The 13,613-nt window shown below is 40.7% G+C and overlaps 1 protein-coding gene across 6 annotated transcripts in view; it reads right to left on the minus strand.

Annotated features, from left to right (window-relative positions):
* The window catches only part of THADA (THADA armadillo repeat containing), a 456,651-nt gene that overhangs the window by 93,831 nt on the left and 349,207 nt on the right, over window positions 1-13,613 (minus strand). For 5 of the 6 annotated variants that reach the window (XM_077134100.1, XM_077134099.1, XM_077134098.1 and 2 more), the window contains exon 30: window positions 12,298-12,413. The exons of the other annotated variant lie outside the window; for it this stretch is intronic. In XM_077134100.1, the coding sequence (XP_076990215.1) occupies window positions 12,298-12,413 (116 nt within the window). The remainder of the gene's footprint in view (window positions 1-12,297; window positions 12,414-13,613) is intronic. 6 annotated transcript variants of the gene reach the window in all.

Genomic DNA, 13,613 nt, shown 5'->3' on the forward strand with positions numbered 1-13,613 from the left:
GTGGACACTCAGCAAAGCCCAGGGCACCTATAGGAGGCGCTGGGGTTTCCTTCTCAAGTTAGGGTGGAAGCCACTGGCTTCTCTGTTTCCCCCTCGGAATGCTGCTGCTAGAGAGAAAGGCCATAGTCTCAATGCCATAGATTCACCTTTTCCCTCCATGAAAGCTTATCTGTCTTTTCAGAGAACCACCCACACCCCCTAGAGGCCTTCATATTTTTCCATCTTTCTATTAGGCATCTTTTTCTCATTAATGCACGAACGCTTAAGCTATGTGCAGAGAATGATGAACAAGAGACCTTGTGTGGGGCTTGGGATCTGCTGAAAGCCTGGAGAAACTTGTTTGAGAGGGTACATGTTTTTTATTCCTTTTATGAGAGATGCATGTTCCTCCCTACCCCCACCCCCACCCCATGTCTTGTTAAAAAGTTTAATATGCTGCCAGAGAAAGTGCTGGTTAAAAACATAATAAGCTATATTCTAGGAATTATGGGAGAAAAGTGGTATTCAAGAAAACTTTCATTGTACAGTTTGGAGCTTGGAATATATATAACTTCAGTTATGATATAGAATGTTAACAGAAGTTCCCTTTCTTTTCAAACCTTCTTTTCCCCTAGGAGTTATAAAAAAGGATAAATAAGTAAGGTGAATGAAAACTTCTGGAAGATGCATGAGAAGTCTGTATGTATGATACAGAGGGAGAATTTCTAATAGCACAGTCAATGCAACTGTGCTAATGTGAACTTGGCTAATCATACATTTGGAAATTACCTCTGGCAAAAACAGTAATAATGATATTGTTAACTGCATTTTGTCAAAAGTTTTATCTTCAAAGGAAATTCCTATTTCAATTTATCTTTATAAAACTCCTAAGATGGAAGGAAAACAGGCTTATTATTCCCATTTTTACAAAAAAACAAAGTTACTCCTATAGCTTAAGTAACCTGACTGCAATCAGGGCAAAAAACAAGAATAGAATCAAGGTTTTCTAGACAAACAAATTGTATCATTGTGTCCCAAACACAGCCAGATGAAAAGTGAGACATCATGCCAAACAACCAGAGTATTTTAGTTTGCAAGACATCAGCAACCACGTGTTCCGGTGCTTTGTCCACAGTGTGGTAAAAAGCAAGGCTCCAAGTTCAGCCTTCTCTGAGAACTAACATAAAGGCATACTTAAACATGGTCCTTTATGTTTAATGGTAATGACTTAATTATTTCGACAACAAATATTTCCTATATTTGCTTAGTTCTTTTGTACTTTCACCTTCAGTACTCATCAGTTATAATTACACCTTCATTACCCCCTACCCCCCACCTGCCACTGTCACCTGGCACACAGGGCCCTCAGGCTTGTGAAGGTCCTTTCTGGCTCAGAGAGCCCTGGAAGAAGCCCCTGAGCTTGCCCTGGAAGATGCAGGCCTGCAGGCTGTCCAATTAGAGAAGCTTGGGTGTCACTGGCAGATGAGAAGAAATAAGTGAGGCTTCTGATGGCCTCTCTCAGAGCTCAGCTCCTTCATGTAAGAACAGCTCCAGTTCTCCACAGCCCTTGGAGGCAGCCTAGAGCCTGGCCTGCACAGGACAGAAGTACTAGAGCTAAGTCAGTGAGCCACGGGGGAGGAGAGGCAGGATGCAGAGAATGGCCTAGAGACGTGCTCTGCTAGGTCTATATGTTTCTGGAAAGCATGCCATGAGTTACTGACTTCAGATAAGGTACTGTCTCCAAAAGATCACTTCTAAGAAACAATGTGTATGTGATCCAGTAGAATGTGCTTATTTACTTATTACAATTTAGTATTCAGTTAGCACGGATTTGTTGGTCAGAATAAGTGGCAGTAACCAGTGAGAGATTTCTGAGTTCAGAATGACTCAGTTTTGATGGCAAAAAGCACTGGAGCCTGGGCTGTGTCTAAGGAGGGCCACTCCTAGGAGAGGGCCATTGGTGGTGCAAGGCAATGGAGTTGTAGAATTTTCTGTGAGATTATCAGCCTGAGCTGCAAGAAGGAAACAGGATAAGAGGCAAAAAACAAACTTACTACTTACATCTAACTTGAGCCATCTTCTAAGCTAGCCACATCTGTCAAGTAGGGAAAAGTCACCCGCTCCCACTGAATCTACTTCCTATTTGTAGAAAATGTCAGTTTGGATTAGATCAATTTTTTTGAACTAATAGATTTATTTTTTATGATCAATAAATTTGGAGTAGGGAGGCAGGGAGGTCCTTTTAGTTCCTTCTGGGGCTCCTGATAGGAGGGAAGTCATGCAGGTGGGCCTCCATGACCCCACGCTAGCTTGGACCATATCTACCATTTCTACTATCTTTATATCTTGAACTTCCACTTGAGCTTCTGTTCAAGGAAAGCATTCCACTGGATTAGATAACCTCTAAATTCCCTTTCCTGCTATAAATTCTGTGGCTGTATGCCCTCTCAATCATTTTGGGAAGACAAAAGTCATGTGGTGTAAAATGCATACAAGCATATCTATCCCATCACTAGCTTTCCAGGTGGGCAACAGAGACTTCCAGGTGATAGGGATTGAGAGCTGGTAGACTGCTGCTATGGAGCTTTTAGTTAACCATCAGAAGAGGCTGGAAATTTTGTTGACCATGGGGGGACTGGAAAGATTTAAGACACTTCCCAGTGTATCTTATATGCATACTGACAGCAGTCTGAGCCTGAGCTTATTAGCTTCCTTTCAGCTCTTGGATCAAATCCAAATTCTTATCATGGCATTTAAGGCCCTCTATAACTGGTCTCTGCACAGTTCTCCAAAATACAACATCTCTTCTTCAGCTCTGTCCCCTCACTGGCTCACATGCATTCCCTCAGGTCTGCCTAAGGGGTCTGTCTACCATCTTGACATGCTCTTTTTTCCACCATTTTTGGTGTTTCCAAATCACTCCTATGCTTTAAAGCTCATCTTCAATGTCTAACTCCTCTAGAAATCCTTCCCTGATTATTTCAGTCCACTTTCTTTTCAGAACTTTTATACCTATTAATACTATAGAATTAAAACTTCTATATGTACTTCATTGTTGGTTAATTATTTTGCATGGATAAGCTCTCTCTTTTCAATTAGACTGGACCATAACTAAACTCTCATGACAAAGACTTCATTAATTACATCTAATGTGGCTCCGAAAATGCTGAATGCTGTACTAGAATTCCTTCTTTGTATTCAGGTAACAATTTACTTAGCAACAAAGGCTCTATACCAGGATAACTCCACTCACTTTCCACTCTAAGAAAATTAACTTTATGTTACAAATAATCTCACTCAGCCTTTAAAGACTTCTGTCTCTTTGTAGTAGACTTCCTACCCCCACAAACTGGCATTTTTCTCTCCTTTCTGAGCACTACCAACATACTTTGTTCTCATTTTAGCCTGTACCAAATTCTTTTTTTTTCACATAAATCTTTTTTTAAAAAAATTTTTACTAATGAAACCAATCAACATACAATATGAACATTCTTTTTCTTTCATCACATAGTTGTATATTTATCATCATGATCATTTCTTGGAACATTTGCATCAATTTAGAAAAAGAAAATAGAAAAAAAATCCATACATACCATACCCCTTCCCCCTCCCATTCATTGATCACTAGCATTTCAGTCTACTAAATTTATTTTGACATTTGTTCCCCCTATTATTTATTTATTTTTAATCCATATGTTTTACTCATCTGTCCATAAGGTAGATAAAAGAAGCATCAGACACAAGGTTTTCACAATCACACAGTCATGTTGTGAAAGCGCTATCATTATACAATCATCTTCAAGAAACATGACTACTGGAACACAGCTCTACATTTTCAGGCAGTTCCCTTCAGCCTCTCCATTACACCTTAACTAAAAAGGTGCTGTCTATATAATGCGTAAGAATAACCTCCAGGATAACCTCTCGACTCTGGAATCTCAGCCACTGACACTTTATTTTGTCTCATTTCTCTATTCCCCTTTCGGATGAGAAGGTTTCTCAGTCCCTTGGTGCTGAGTCTCAGCTATTTCTAGGATTTCTGTCCCATGTTGCCAGGAAGGTCCACACCCCTGGGAGTCATGTCCCATCTACAGAGGGGAAGGGCGGTGAGTTTGCTTGTCCTGTTGGGTGGAGAGAGAGGCCACATTTGAGCAACAGAAGAGGTTCTCTTGGGGGTGACTCTTAGGCCTAATTTTAAGTAGGCTTAGCCTATTCTTTGCGGGGTTAAGTTTCATATGAACAAACCCCAAGATTGGGGGCTCAGCCTATTGCTTTGGTTGTCCCCACTGCTTGTGAGAAAATTAAGAATTCTCCACTTTGGGAAGTTGAATTTTCCCCCTTTCTCACCATCCCCCCAAGAGGACTTTGCAAATACTTTTTTATTCACTGTTCAAATCCTTCTGGGATTTATTGAGGCATCACTCTGGACAAACCTACAAAATTTCATGTCCTACTCAAGGTTCTATGTACTTATGGTGTTCAATTAAGCTGTCCACATAAGTTATAATAGGAAATGCACTAGTCAAATTTTGTACCAAAAAAACATTTTTTGCTTTAGTCTCACATGTAAGTTAAAGTTTTAAAATATTAATTATTTTCAACACCATCTATTTTCAACACCGTGCATTATTGACCTTCCTTTGTTTTTCCTCATGCAAAACACTGGACCAAATTCTTACTTGTGCACAGTTACTAAATACATACCTGCTTCACCCACTTGGTTTTTTAAACAGACACAATATTTTATTCAGTTTTATTTCCCCCCACTGTGCCTACTACATTGCCTTGCACTGCTGAATCTGAGTTGGCCTGAATCATTGGGAGTGGCTCACTGATGGTACCCAAGGTATTGATTTATCTAAAAGATGCAATATGTTACATGCCAAAGGATTAAAAAAAAACAATCCAATATATTAGGGCTATACATATTATGAAAATGTAAGAAAGGCATTTAAAGCCTGCACTGTCTTGCAAAGCTGGGCAATGCCAACATTGCCCAAATTTTCCAACACCACCCCAATATGACAACAGCTACAAGTAGACCAAGATGGATATTTCTGAGCCCTCTGTTGAACTATTTCCATCTCCATGTTAGGTCTTCAGATTTCTATATTTAAAAAGTAGAAGACATCAGCAGCTGGGGGTTGAATTCATAGTGTGCAGTTGCGTAAAGGGACTATTTTTACTTCTCTCTGCAACACGAAGAAGCTTTGGTCTTGGGCAACTTGCGCAAAGGCTCAGTTTAAAGTGTTGATCACTTCTGAATGCTTTTACCTAAACCAGTTTCCATAAACTCAATCTGTCAACAAGAAACACATCATATAATTTCAAACTTCACTTCTTCTTGAACAACTTATTCCTTTAAGACTTGAAGCTGTATTTTTAATAGGAATATCTAATGAAAAAGATATTTTGACCTTGTTCCATTGGTTTGGATTAAAATGTAATAACTTAAAGTTTCCTTTGTTTAAAAAACAACAACAACAGGATCTCATTCCAAGATATCATTGCCTTAAACATTCCTGAAAAGTTTAAAAGGTAAGCAAACAAATGTCAACAAACTTGGATCTAAAACACACCTTCTTTTATTTAAATCTCCTTAGAACTCCAGGAGACTTTCAAGTAGGCTGAGATGGAGGTTTAAAGGGTTCTAATGAGAACCTCTCTCTCCCAACAAAATCTAGGAATTGAAAGAAAAGTTGTCACCCTCCCTCTTTTTTTTTCTAAAATTAAAGTCGGGGCGGGGGGGTGGTGGAGTGGGGGTTACTGGGAAAACTTTTATTTTGAAAAGAGAGAGGGAGGAAGAAGAAACAAACCAAAAGCAAAACACAACCTCAAGCAAAGCCTGGAAACCAGCTATGTCACTAACCATCCCCATTAAGACTTGCTTCCCTTAAAGTTTTGGCAGGGACCACAAATGAAAGCCTTAAAATGTCACATGAGCATCTGAATATTTTAACCATCCTTCTGGACTGGATTCATTTCAGTGGTATGGGAGTGAAATGGCAACCTGCAGCTGTGGCAAAGGGCTGAGACCTCACTTTACTTTTGTGCTTCAAGTAGTTGCGAAAGAAGGACCTCTTCTTTGGGGAAGGGGGCCAGTCCGGAAGGCACAAGGGATGTGGGAAGAGACTAAGGGACTGTGGGAAAATTGAATCAGCTATAAACCCCAGTATTTCTGCCTGGGAATTGTAGTTTAGTCTCTTGTGTGAATAAATCTCGTGGTTAGAAAATAAATGCTGTCTTCAGCTGAAAAGCAAAACAATATCCTAAACCAGGACTTCAGCAGCTGGCCACAGACCCCCTAGGGCATAACTGGGATTGCCACACAAAAGCTTAAAGAGCCGCAAATCTACAAGCACATTTCCTTACTCATTTCAGTCAGCAGGATCCTGAGGAGCATACACACCCTCAGCTTAGTGGGGACAAGAGAGAAAATGGCGGGAGCAAGTGGGAGTGTGGATATGGAGGTGGGAGGGGAGAGAGCTGGAGAAGTACTTGGTAGTATATGTGCCAGGAAGGTGGAGGAGAAGAAGAGAACATGAAAGAGTGGACAGGGATGTTTGGAGTCCTGATAGGAAGTGGAAAAGGGAAGTGAATGGAACAAATAGTTAATAATTTTTACAAATGAGAATTAACTTCAGGCAACAGATCATTAGGTCTGGCACACAGAAAAGGTGCTCAACAAACATGCGCTTTATCATCATAGCCCATATCAGCATGGTTTTATTAAAAAATTTATTTCTAAAGGTTGCTTTTCTAGTAACCTTGGGATCTATTCTTCTATTCCTGAGAGCCTGTTTTTTCTCACCAGAATATCATAATGTTATTTTTCAAAATGATAAATACTCACTGCATGCCAGTAAGCACTGCTCCTAGTCCAGAAACGGAGGCCACTGGACGATTGCCCAGACAAGGGAGTGTGGATTTCCCACCAAGGGGTGGGGCCATGGACTCCTTGCTATGGGTGACCCCAGATGGATGGGGAAAGAACTCTGAGCTGACCTCTTCAGCGATCTCAGACCCCTCCTGTGGTTCCACACTACAGCAACAAGCCCACGTGACTGAGTGCATGGGGGTGGATGTATTCCAAACCAGGCACCATAGCCAGCTCTCTGACTCTCATTTCTCAAAGGATACACTGTGATCACAGAACCAGCAACCAAGGAATCCCTTGGAGCTTGTTAGAAATGCAGGATCTCAGGCCCCAGTCTAGACCTACTGAAGAGAATCTGCATTTTTAACAAGCTCACCAGGTGATTCATGTGCACAGCTAAGCACTATTCTAGAGGATTCCTCAGTTACCACCGTTCAAAGCCTTCTGTGAATAGATGGAGGCACCGTGGCCCAGTAGAGAGAGAGCCTCTAACAAAGAGCTGAGCACTAAGTCCTCAACAACAGTCAATAGCTGTCAGCTGCTACTCCCAGTCAGCTGTGTGACTATGGACAAAGGGCCTGGCCTTTCTGAGCCAGTTTCCCATCTGCATGGGGATGGAAACGGATATAATAAACTCTATGAATCTTTCCAGTTCTAAAATTCTAGGACTATGATTCTATTTTGTTAAGACTCTGGTTTTTTGCCTTTTCTTTACTGAAGTAGGGGTTTGGATAAATAGTTGCAGTATTTAATAAAGTCTGGCACACAGTAGAGCTCAATAAATATTTGTTGAATGAAGTGATACAGGTGTAGTCTATTCTATTTAAGCTTTGAAAAATAGAAATGTGCCATGTGCTTCCACAACTACACGAGAGTATCAGGTTTAAATGGTACTTATCAGGGCAACTGACATAATTTAAAATATCTTACCAAGGTAGTTTATAAGTACCCAACCTTTGACATTCACTCATTCATGAAACTATACGATGGTTTGCCTCTTACACTGACACGACTGTGGAATGTTTCAGGAGCTATTATCTCCTGGGTAGCAGGCTAAAGAGACAGCCAATTCGACTTTTTTGAATGAATCTTTGGCCTGAGGAGAAACATGCAAGCACCTTGAGCATGACCGTTGTTTTACTCAGTGCTCTAAGAGGCCTGCTTTCCACCATGCCTGCTGGAATTCTGTAGACTCCAATGAGCTTTGTGGTGGTATACAGGATCAATGGTTTCTCAGGAACAGAGTATTTTAGCAGCTGGGTCCCACTCTTGGTGGATCTCAGACTTTCTGAATTTTGGAGGGGCAAGTGGCATCTCATCCTTTTCCTTCTCCTTCAAGGAACTGGCAGGCAGAAAATACACACAAAAGCATCAGTGGTTCTCAAATGGACTGCATTTTAGAATCTCTAGGAGAGCTTTGAAGAACTACGAGTGCCTGGGACCCATCCCAGAACAAGTAAATTAGAAATTCTGAAGATGGGACCTGGCATCAGTAAGTTTTAAAACCTCAGATGATTCTAATATGCAGTCACCAGTATTGAGAACTCCGGTCTAGAATAAAAACTCACCATCAGCCAATCTGGTACCTAATAAATGCAATACTAAGAGTCACAAACTTTTTCTATGAAAAGAAGTAATGTAATGAGAGAAGTGGCTGGGAAAGTATGGTGGTGAAGCAGAATGAGCATGCTTCATTGGGAGAACGGCCAGTACTGAGCTGGGGCCCATGGTGGCCATGTGGGAGGGTGGGCCTGGTCTTGTCAGATCTTCCAATTTTTCAAGAGAAACTGGAAATCTTGATTTATTGTGAAATTTCATTATTTTAAATACTAGAAACTAATCAAAAAATTTAAAACCCTGTACAGGTCAAACAAAACATATCTATGGCCAATTTGATCCCAAAGCTCTGTCAGTTTGATTTGTCTGGCAAGAGTGCACAGTATGCCCAGGCCTGAGCACGGGCCCTGTGGACAGCCCAGGACATGGTTCTTTACTGAGCCAAGAAACAGAACGCTAAAGTACAGCAGTTTATGTGCAAGATAAAAAGGAAAAAAAAATCTATCCATTTGACTTATCTGTTAACTCAAGCCAAGCTGAAATGTTGACTATGCTGAGTGTCTTACACACAGGGTTTGACTGCACGGTTATTGTACACTGCAGAAAAGCAGATTTTCTTATAGTAATGGAATTTTGAGATGAGTTAATGAAATAATGTTTACAATTCTAATACAGAGCTTGGCACAGAGTAGGCAACTCTAAAACACAAGCTTCCTCAACCTAATTTAAAAAATCTTAGTCAAAATTTTAGTGGCGGCTTCCTGTGCACTGTTGATGGGAAGAACTGACAGACCCATCCCTTCTGGAAAGTAATCTGACAGTGTATATCAAGACTCAAAAATATTTAGATCACCTTGATCAATTTGTTCTATTTCAAGAACTCAACCCTAAGGCAATAATACACGAACACACAAAATCATGCACAAAGAGTTTCCTCGGTACATCATTTATGACATCAAACAATGGGAAACAAACTGAATGGCCAGCAATGGTTAAATAAGCTTAATGACTGATTATTCAGGCTACTTTTTAAAAAATAATGCTTTCAAAGAAATTTTTAAAATTCAAAACAAGGCAAAACTATCCTATTTTTTGAGAATAGGTGGTAAAGGTGCATAGGTGGTAAAGCTGGGAAGAAAAGCAAAGAAATTACTATGAAAAGTCAGGACAATGATTACCTCTAGGGACTTGTGATAGGCTACAGAGTTTTAAATAATAATAGCAAATACTCTGATGATACTGGAAAAAGCAAGCTATAACAAAAAATACTATAGTATATAATAGTATAACCAATTATGTAAAAAAAAAAAAAGAGAGAAAAAATGATGAAAGTAATAATACCAAACTAGTAATCAATAATACTGGTTCCCACTGGATGGGATAAGAGTAGATTTCTATTCTCTTCTTTCCTAAATTTTGTATTTGACTAATTTTCTTTGATAAGCATTTACTATCCTCACAATCAAGAAAAAGAAGTGAAAAAGAGTTCAGTAGAATACATTTTTCTTCCTGATCATCACGCCATCCATCACACTTAGTCTGAATAGTCCATTTAGTTCACTAAGTCTACTAAAAGGAACACAAATACACACACAATCTTTTTTCTTTTTATGCCCGAAGGAAACACTAGATAACCAAACTCATTTCTGAAAATGTTAAGCCCAATAGAGCAGTAATTTCAACTCTCAACCAAACTATTAAGCCTTTTTTTCCCTTAGTTCTTGACAGGGCTTTTTAAAATTCCCTCCTGGGCAGGCCACGGTGGCTCAGCAGGTAAGAATGCTTGCCTGCCAAGCCCGAAGACCCGGGTTCGATTCCCGGTGCCTGCCCATGTAAAAAAGATAAATAAATAAAGAAAAGAAAAAAAAAATCAAGATTTAAAAAAAAAAAAAGCCCTCCTATTCAGGCGGGGCCTGTGACCCAGCTGGGGCAGCTGAGCTGGAACTTGCAGACAGCGAGGTGGCCGGGAGGGCCGTAATGGGGACTGTGCTGGTTCTTCCTTCATGGCACCCACAGCCAGTCTCTGAGGGCCAGCGGCTGACCCCCATTCTCACTCAGTTCCTGGCCAAGGTCGGCTTGTTTCCTGCGGTGGTAAACTGCTTTTGCACCATGAGAGAGACAGTGAACAAGACTGAGGAGGGAGGAATGGAGGCAAAAAGGGAAGGGACTGGAAGGATTAACGAGCTGACTGCCATAAGGACTTTGACATCTTGGAATGAAAAGTGGCCTGTAAGAGTAGAAGTCCAGTCCTTTACTCAGGCCATGTTGCCAGCTGGCCATTCATCACCCCAAATTCCCCAACAACTCCATGGCTATTGCTTAATCACCTCATATAAATCCCTGTTAATCTCACAAAGTCAAAACACAAAACACAGGAAAAAAAAGTCTTTCTTTTATTTGCCCTCAATTTCAGGGTCAAATTTTAAAACTGAATCAGCTATCAAATACCTCCAATGAAGTTTATTTTTTAAACTTTCTTTGAGCATAAGAGGACAAACAAAAGATACCCCTACTGTTTTTCTAATTATTGGACAGAATTAGTTCAGGCTAATGATCAAATAAACTATAGAAGGAGAAGGGTATTGGTGTTAAAATTTAAAGCTTTTTTTTGCAATAAGATTAATGTTTCATAAGATTAATGTTTCTGTATCAAAAGATATGGAAAATCTGTAGTAAGTTCAAAGGAACATTTATTCCTCTTTCATGTGTAAATTACTAGGGACACAAAGAAGCCTCTTCAGCAGTTGAGTTTTGAATACCCTGCATTATAATGTCTTCCCTGGGAAGGCAGGTGAGAATGCCAACCAGCTAGAGAAGAGGCTACAACCCAGAGTGGGCCCACCTGAGCACAGAGTTCCTAGTGTAGACAAACACCTCCCAGGGCAATACTCCCAGAGAACCTCAGGGACAGGGTGGGTGTGGAGCAGGCTGAGGCTTCATTACTTATACCCAATTATATAATTTCCTTTTCAGGACCCTCAAGCTCATCCTGTCAATGACGTGGATGATAGAGAGAAGCTGGTATATGGCTTGGGAACGCACTGTGCTTTGGCAGTGTTTTCTTCCCGAACTCTATTCCAGGCCCTGAACACATCCTGATTAATACTAGTAAACCTGTGTTGGGGAGCAAGAGGAAACGTGGTGTTGGGAGCCATCTACAGACCACCCACAAGGCATAAAACTCACACTTGGATAATAGAGAGCTGACTGAACTGGAAACAGTGAGGTGGCTTTCCTGGACTCTGGGCAAAGGAAGGCGAAAACCCAGTGAATTGCCAGTGATTCATGCCTTTGTTTTCTAGGGCTGGAAAATCATGGAGAAAATCACAGGGAGGAAGAATGATAATGAAAATGGCAAAAGGGACCATGGGGAAAGTTAAAAGAGGCCAGGAGGACTTCTCCAGCTGGTGGGGAGGCTGAGCGGCAGCTGTCATCTGTCTTCAGGCAGTGAACACTGTGGAGGCTCCTATTAACACCCTAACTGTCCCTGGGTGCCTACTACTACTGGATTACACCAATCTCTAATTTCCTAATTGCCATGGCACCTGTACCATACGATTTCGTCAAATACTGCCTTTCTTACTCTAATAGCTAACACAAGGCTGGGCACAAAGCAGGTATTAATAAAAACAGACTGACTATTGGACAGATATAAAGCCATATTACATGCCCCCTGCCCCCGTAACTCAGCAGTTTCAGAAAAACTGTCAAGAAAATATTTTTCTTTCCTTACCACAACCCAAAGTTCTAAAAGAATAAATACTCCAGTGAGTTCAGAAAATTCATGTCAGTGACTTTTAAGACTCCCCACAACTAGAAACAGCAATTCTCTAATGTATTCCTAACCCCTGATAACTCCTTGCTCATGTGGGGTTTTAACATACCTCTTGGCCAGCCAGAGTTTGGCTTTGGTGCAAACAGTGATGTCAGTCAGCTCCTGCTGGAAGTCTGAATTTGTTCGGTGTTTGGAGTCTGAGTAGGCTTGTAACAAATGAAAAACCTAAACCAAGAAAAGAGAAAAAGCAATATCCTGCTGTGAAAATATATTTTTCCTAAATGCTCAGTTTCTCCCTTGGTTTCCTCAAAATATTCCCCTCAAAGGAAACAGACACCTGCAGACTGTGGCTCTGGTCTCTTTGCAGAAAAGCATGTTGGTTTTGGAGAATGCAGCAGTGCTGAGAAACTTACATCCTCAATCCATACCTGTGCCATTGGTTCCTTGTACAATTCCAAAAATGGCAAAAGGGACCATGGGGGAAGTTAAAAGGGGCCAGGAGGATTTATCCAGCTAGTGGGGAGGCTGAGCGGCAGCTGTCATCTGTCTTCAGGCATTGAACACTGGAGGCTCCTATTAACACCCTAACTGTCCCTGGATGTCTACCACTCCAGGATTACACCAATCTCTAATTTTCTAATTGTGACCACACAATCATTTGATATGAGTTTATTAGTTACAAACAACCTATACACTGATTTCAGTGAAGAAATGCAAATATCCTTCTCTATGTTAGCTGTCTCACATGAAAAGTAAATGTGTCTTTAAAAATGAATCTTAAAAAAAAATGAAAGTCTTACTACACAAGAAAAATAAACTGCCTGAGTGTCTAAACTGGTTCACATGTCTGTTTTCATCAGAACAGGCCTGGTTAAAGATGCAGGCCAGAATAATGTTTGCCTTTGCAAATACAGGGCAGGCATATTTGTAAATTATCTAGTTTGTTTTTGTTTAGCAGGTCTTCCTGGATGTTAGGGGTGGAAGCAAGCAATGCAGACCTGCCCTGCTGCCATAAACATCCAGGGCATTAAATACTAGAATTAAGTGCAATACTACCAATGAGCAGAGAAAAACAGATCCTGTTGTCTCTCTAGCTGCCTATATTTAGAAAGAAGGTCACAGTTCCAACAGATACATGACACAGGCCTTGTGCGTGTGTGTGTGTGTGTGTGTGTATGTGTGTTTGCGTTGGATTCACACTCTGCAATGACATCAATAAGGCCTCTGTGAGTACAAATCTGCAGCTGGGAAAGAAAATGGATGAGAGTGCAGAGGAGATCCTCTGACCTTAGCTAGTGCCAAGGAGAAAGATGCATGTCGGAGAAATCTTCAGTCTCAGGCCTACTTATCTAAATCAAGAAGGAAGAGGTAGGTGGAGCAAAGCAAGTACAGATAAACGCAACAAGAACTTTGAAAGTCTACTTT

This window comes from Tamandua tetradactyla, chromosome 17 (assembly GCF_023851605.1).
Source record: "Tamandua tetradactyla isolate mTamTet1 chromosome 17, mTamTet1.pri, whole genome shotgun sequence".
NCBI lineage: Eukaryota > Metazoa > Chordata > Mammalia > Pilosa > Myrmecophagidae > Tamandua > Tamandua tetradactyla.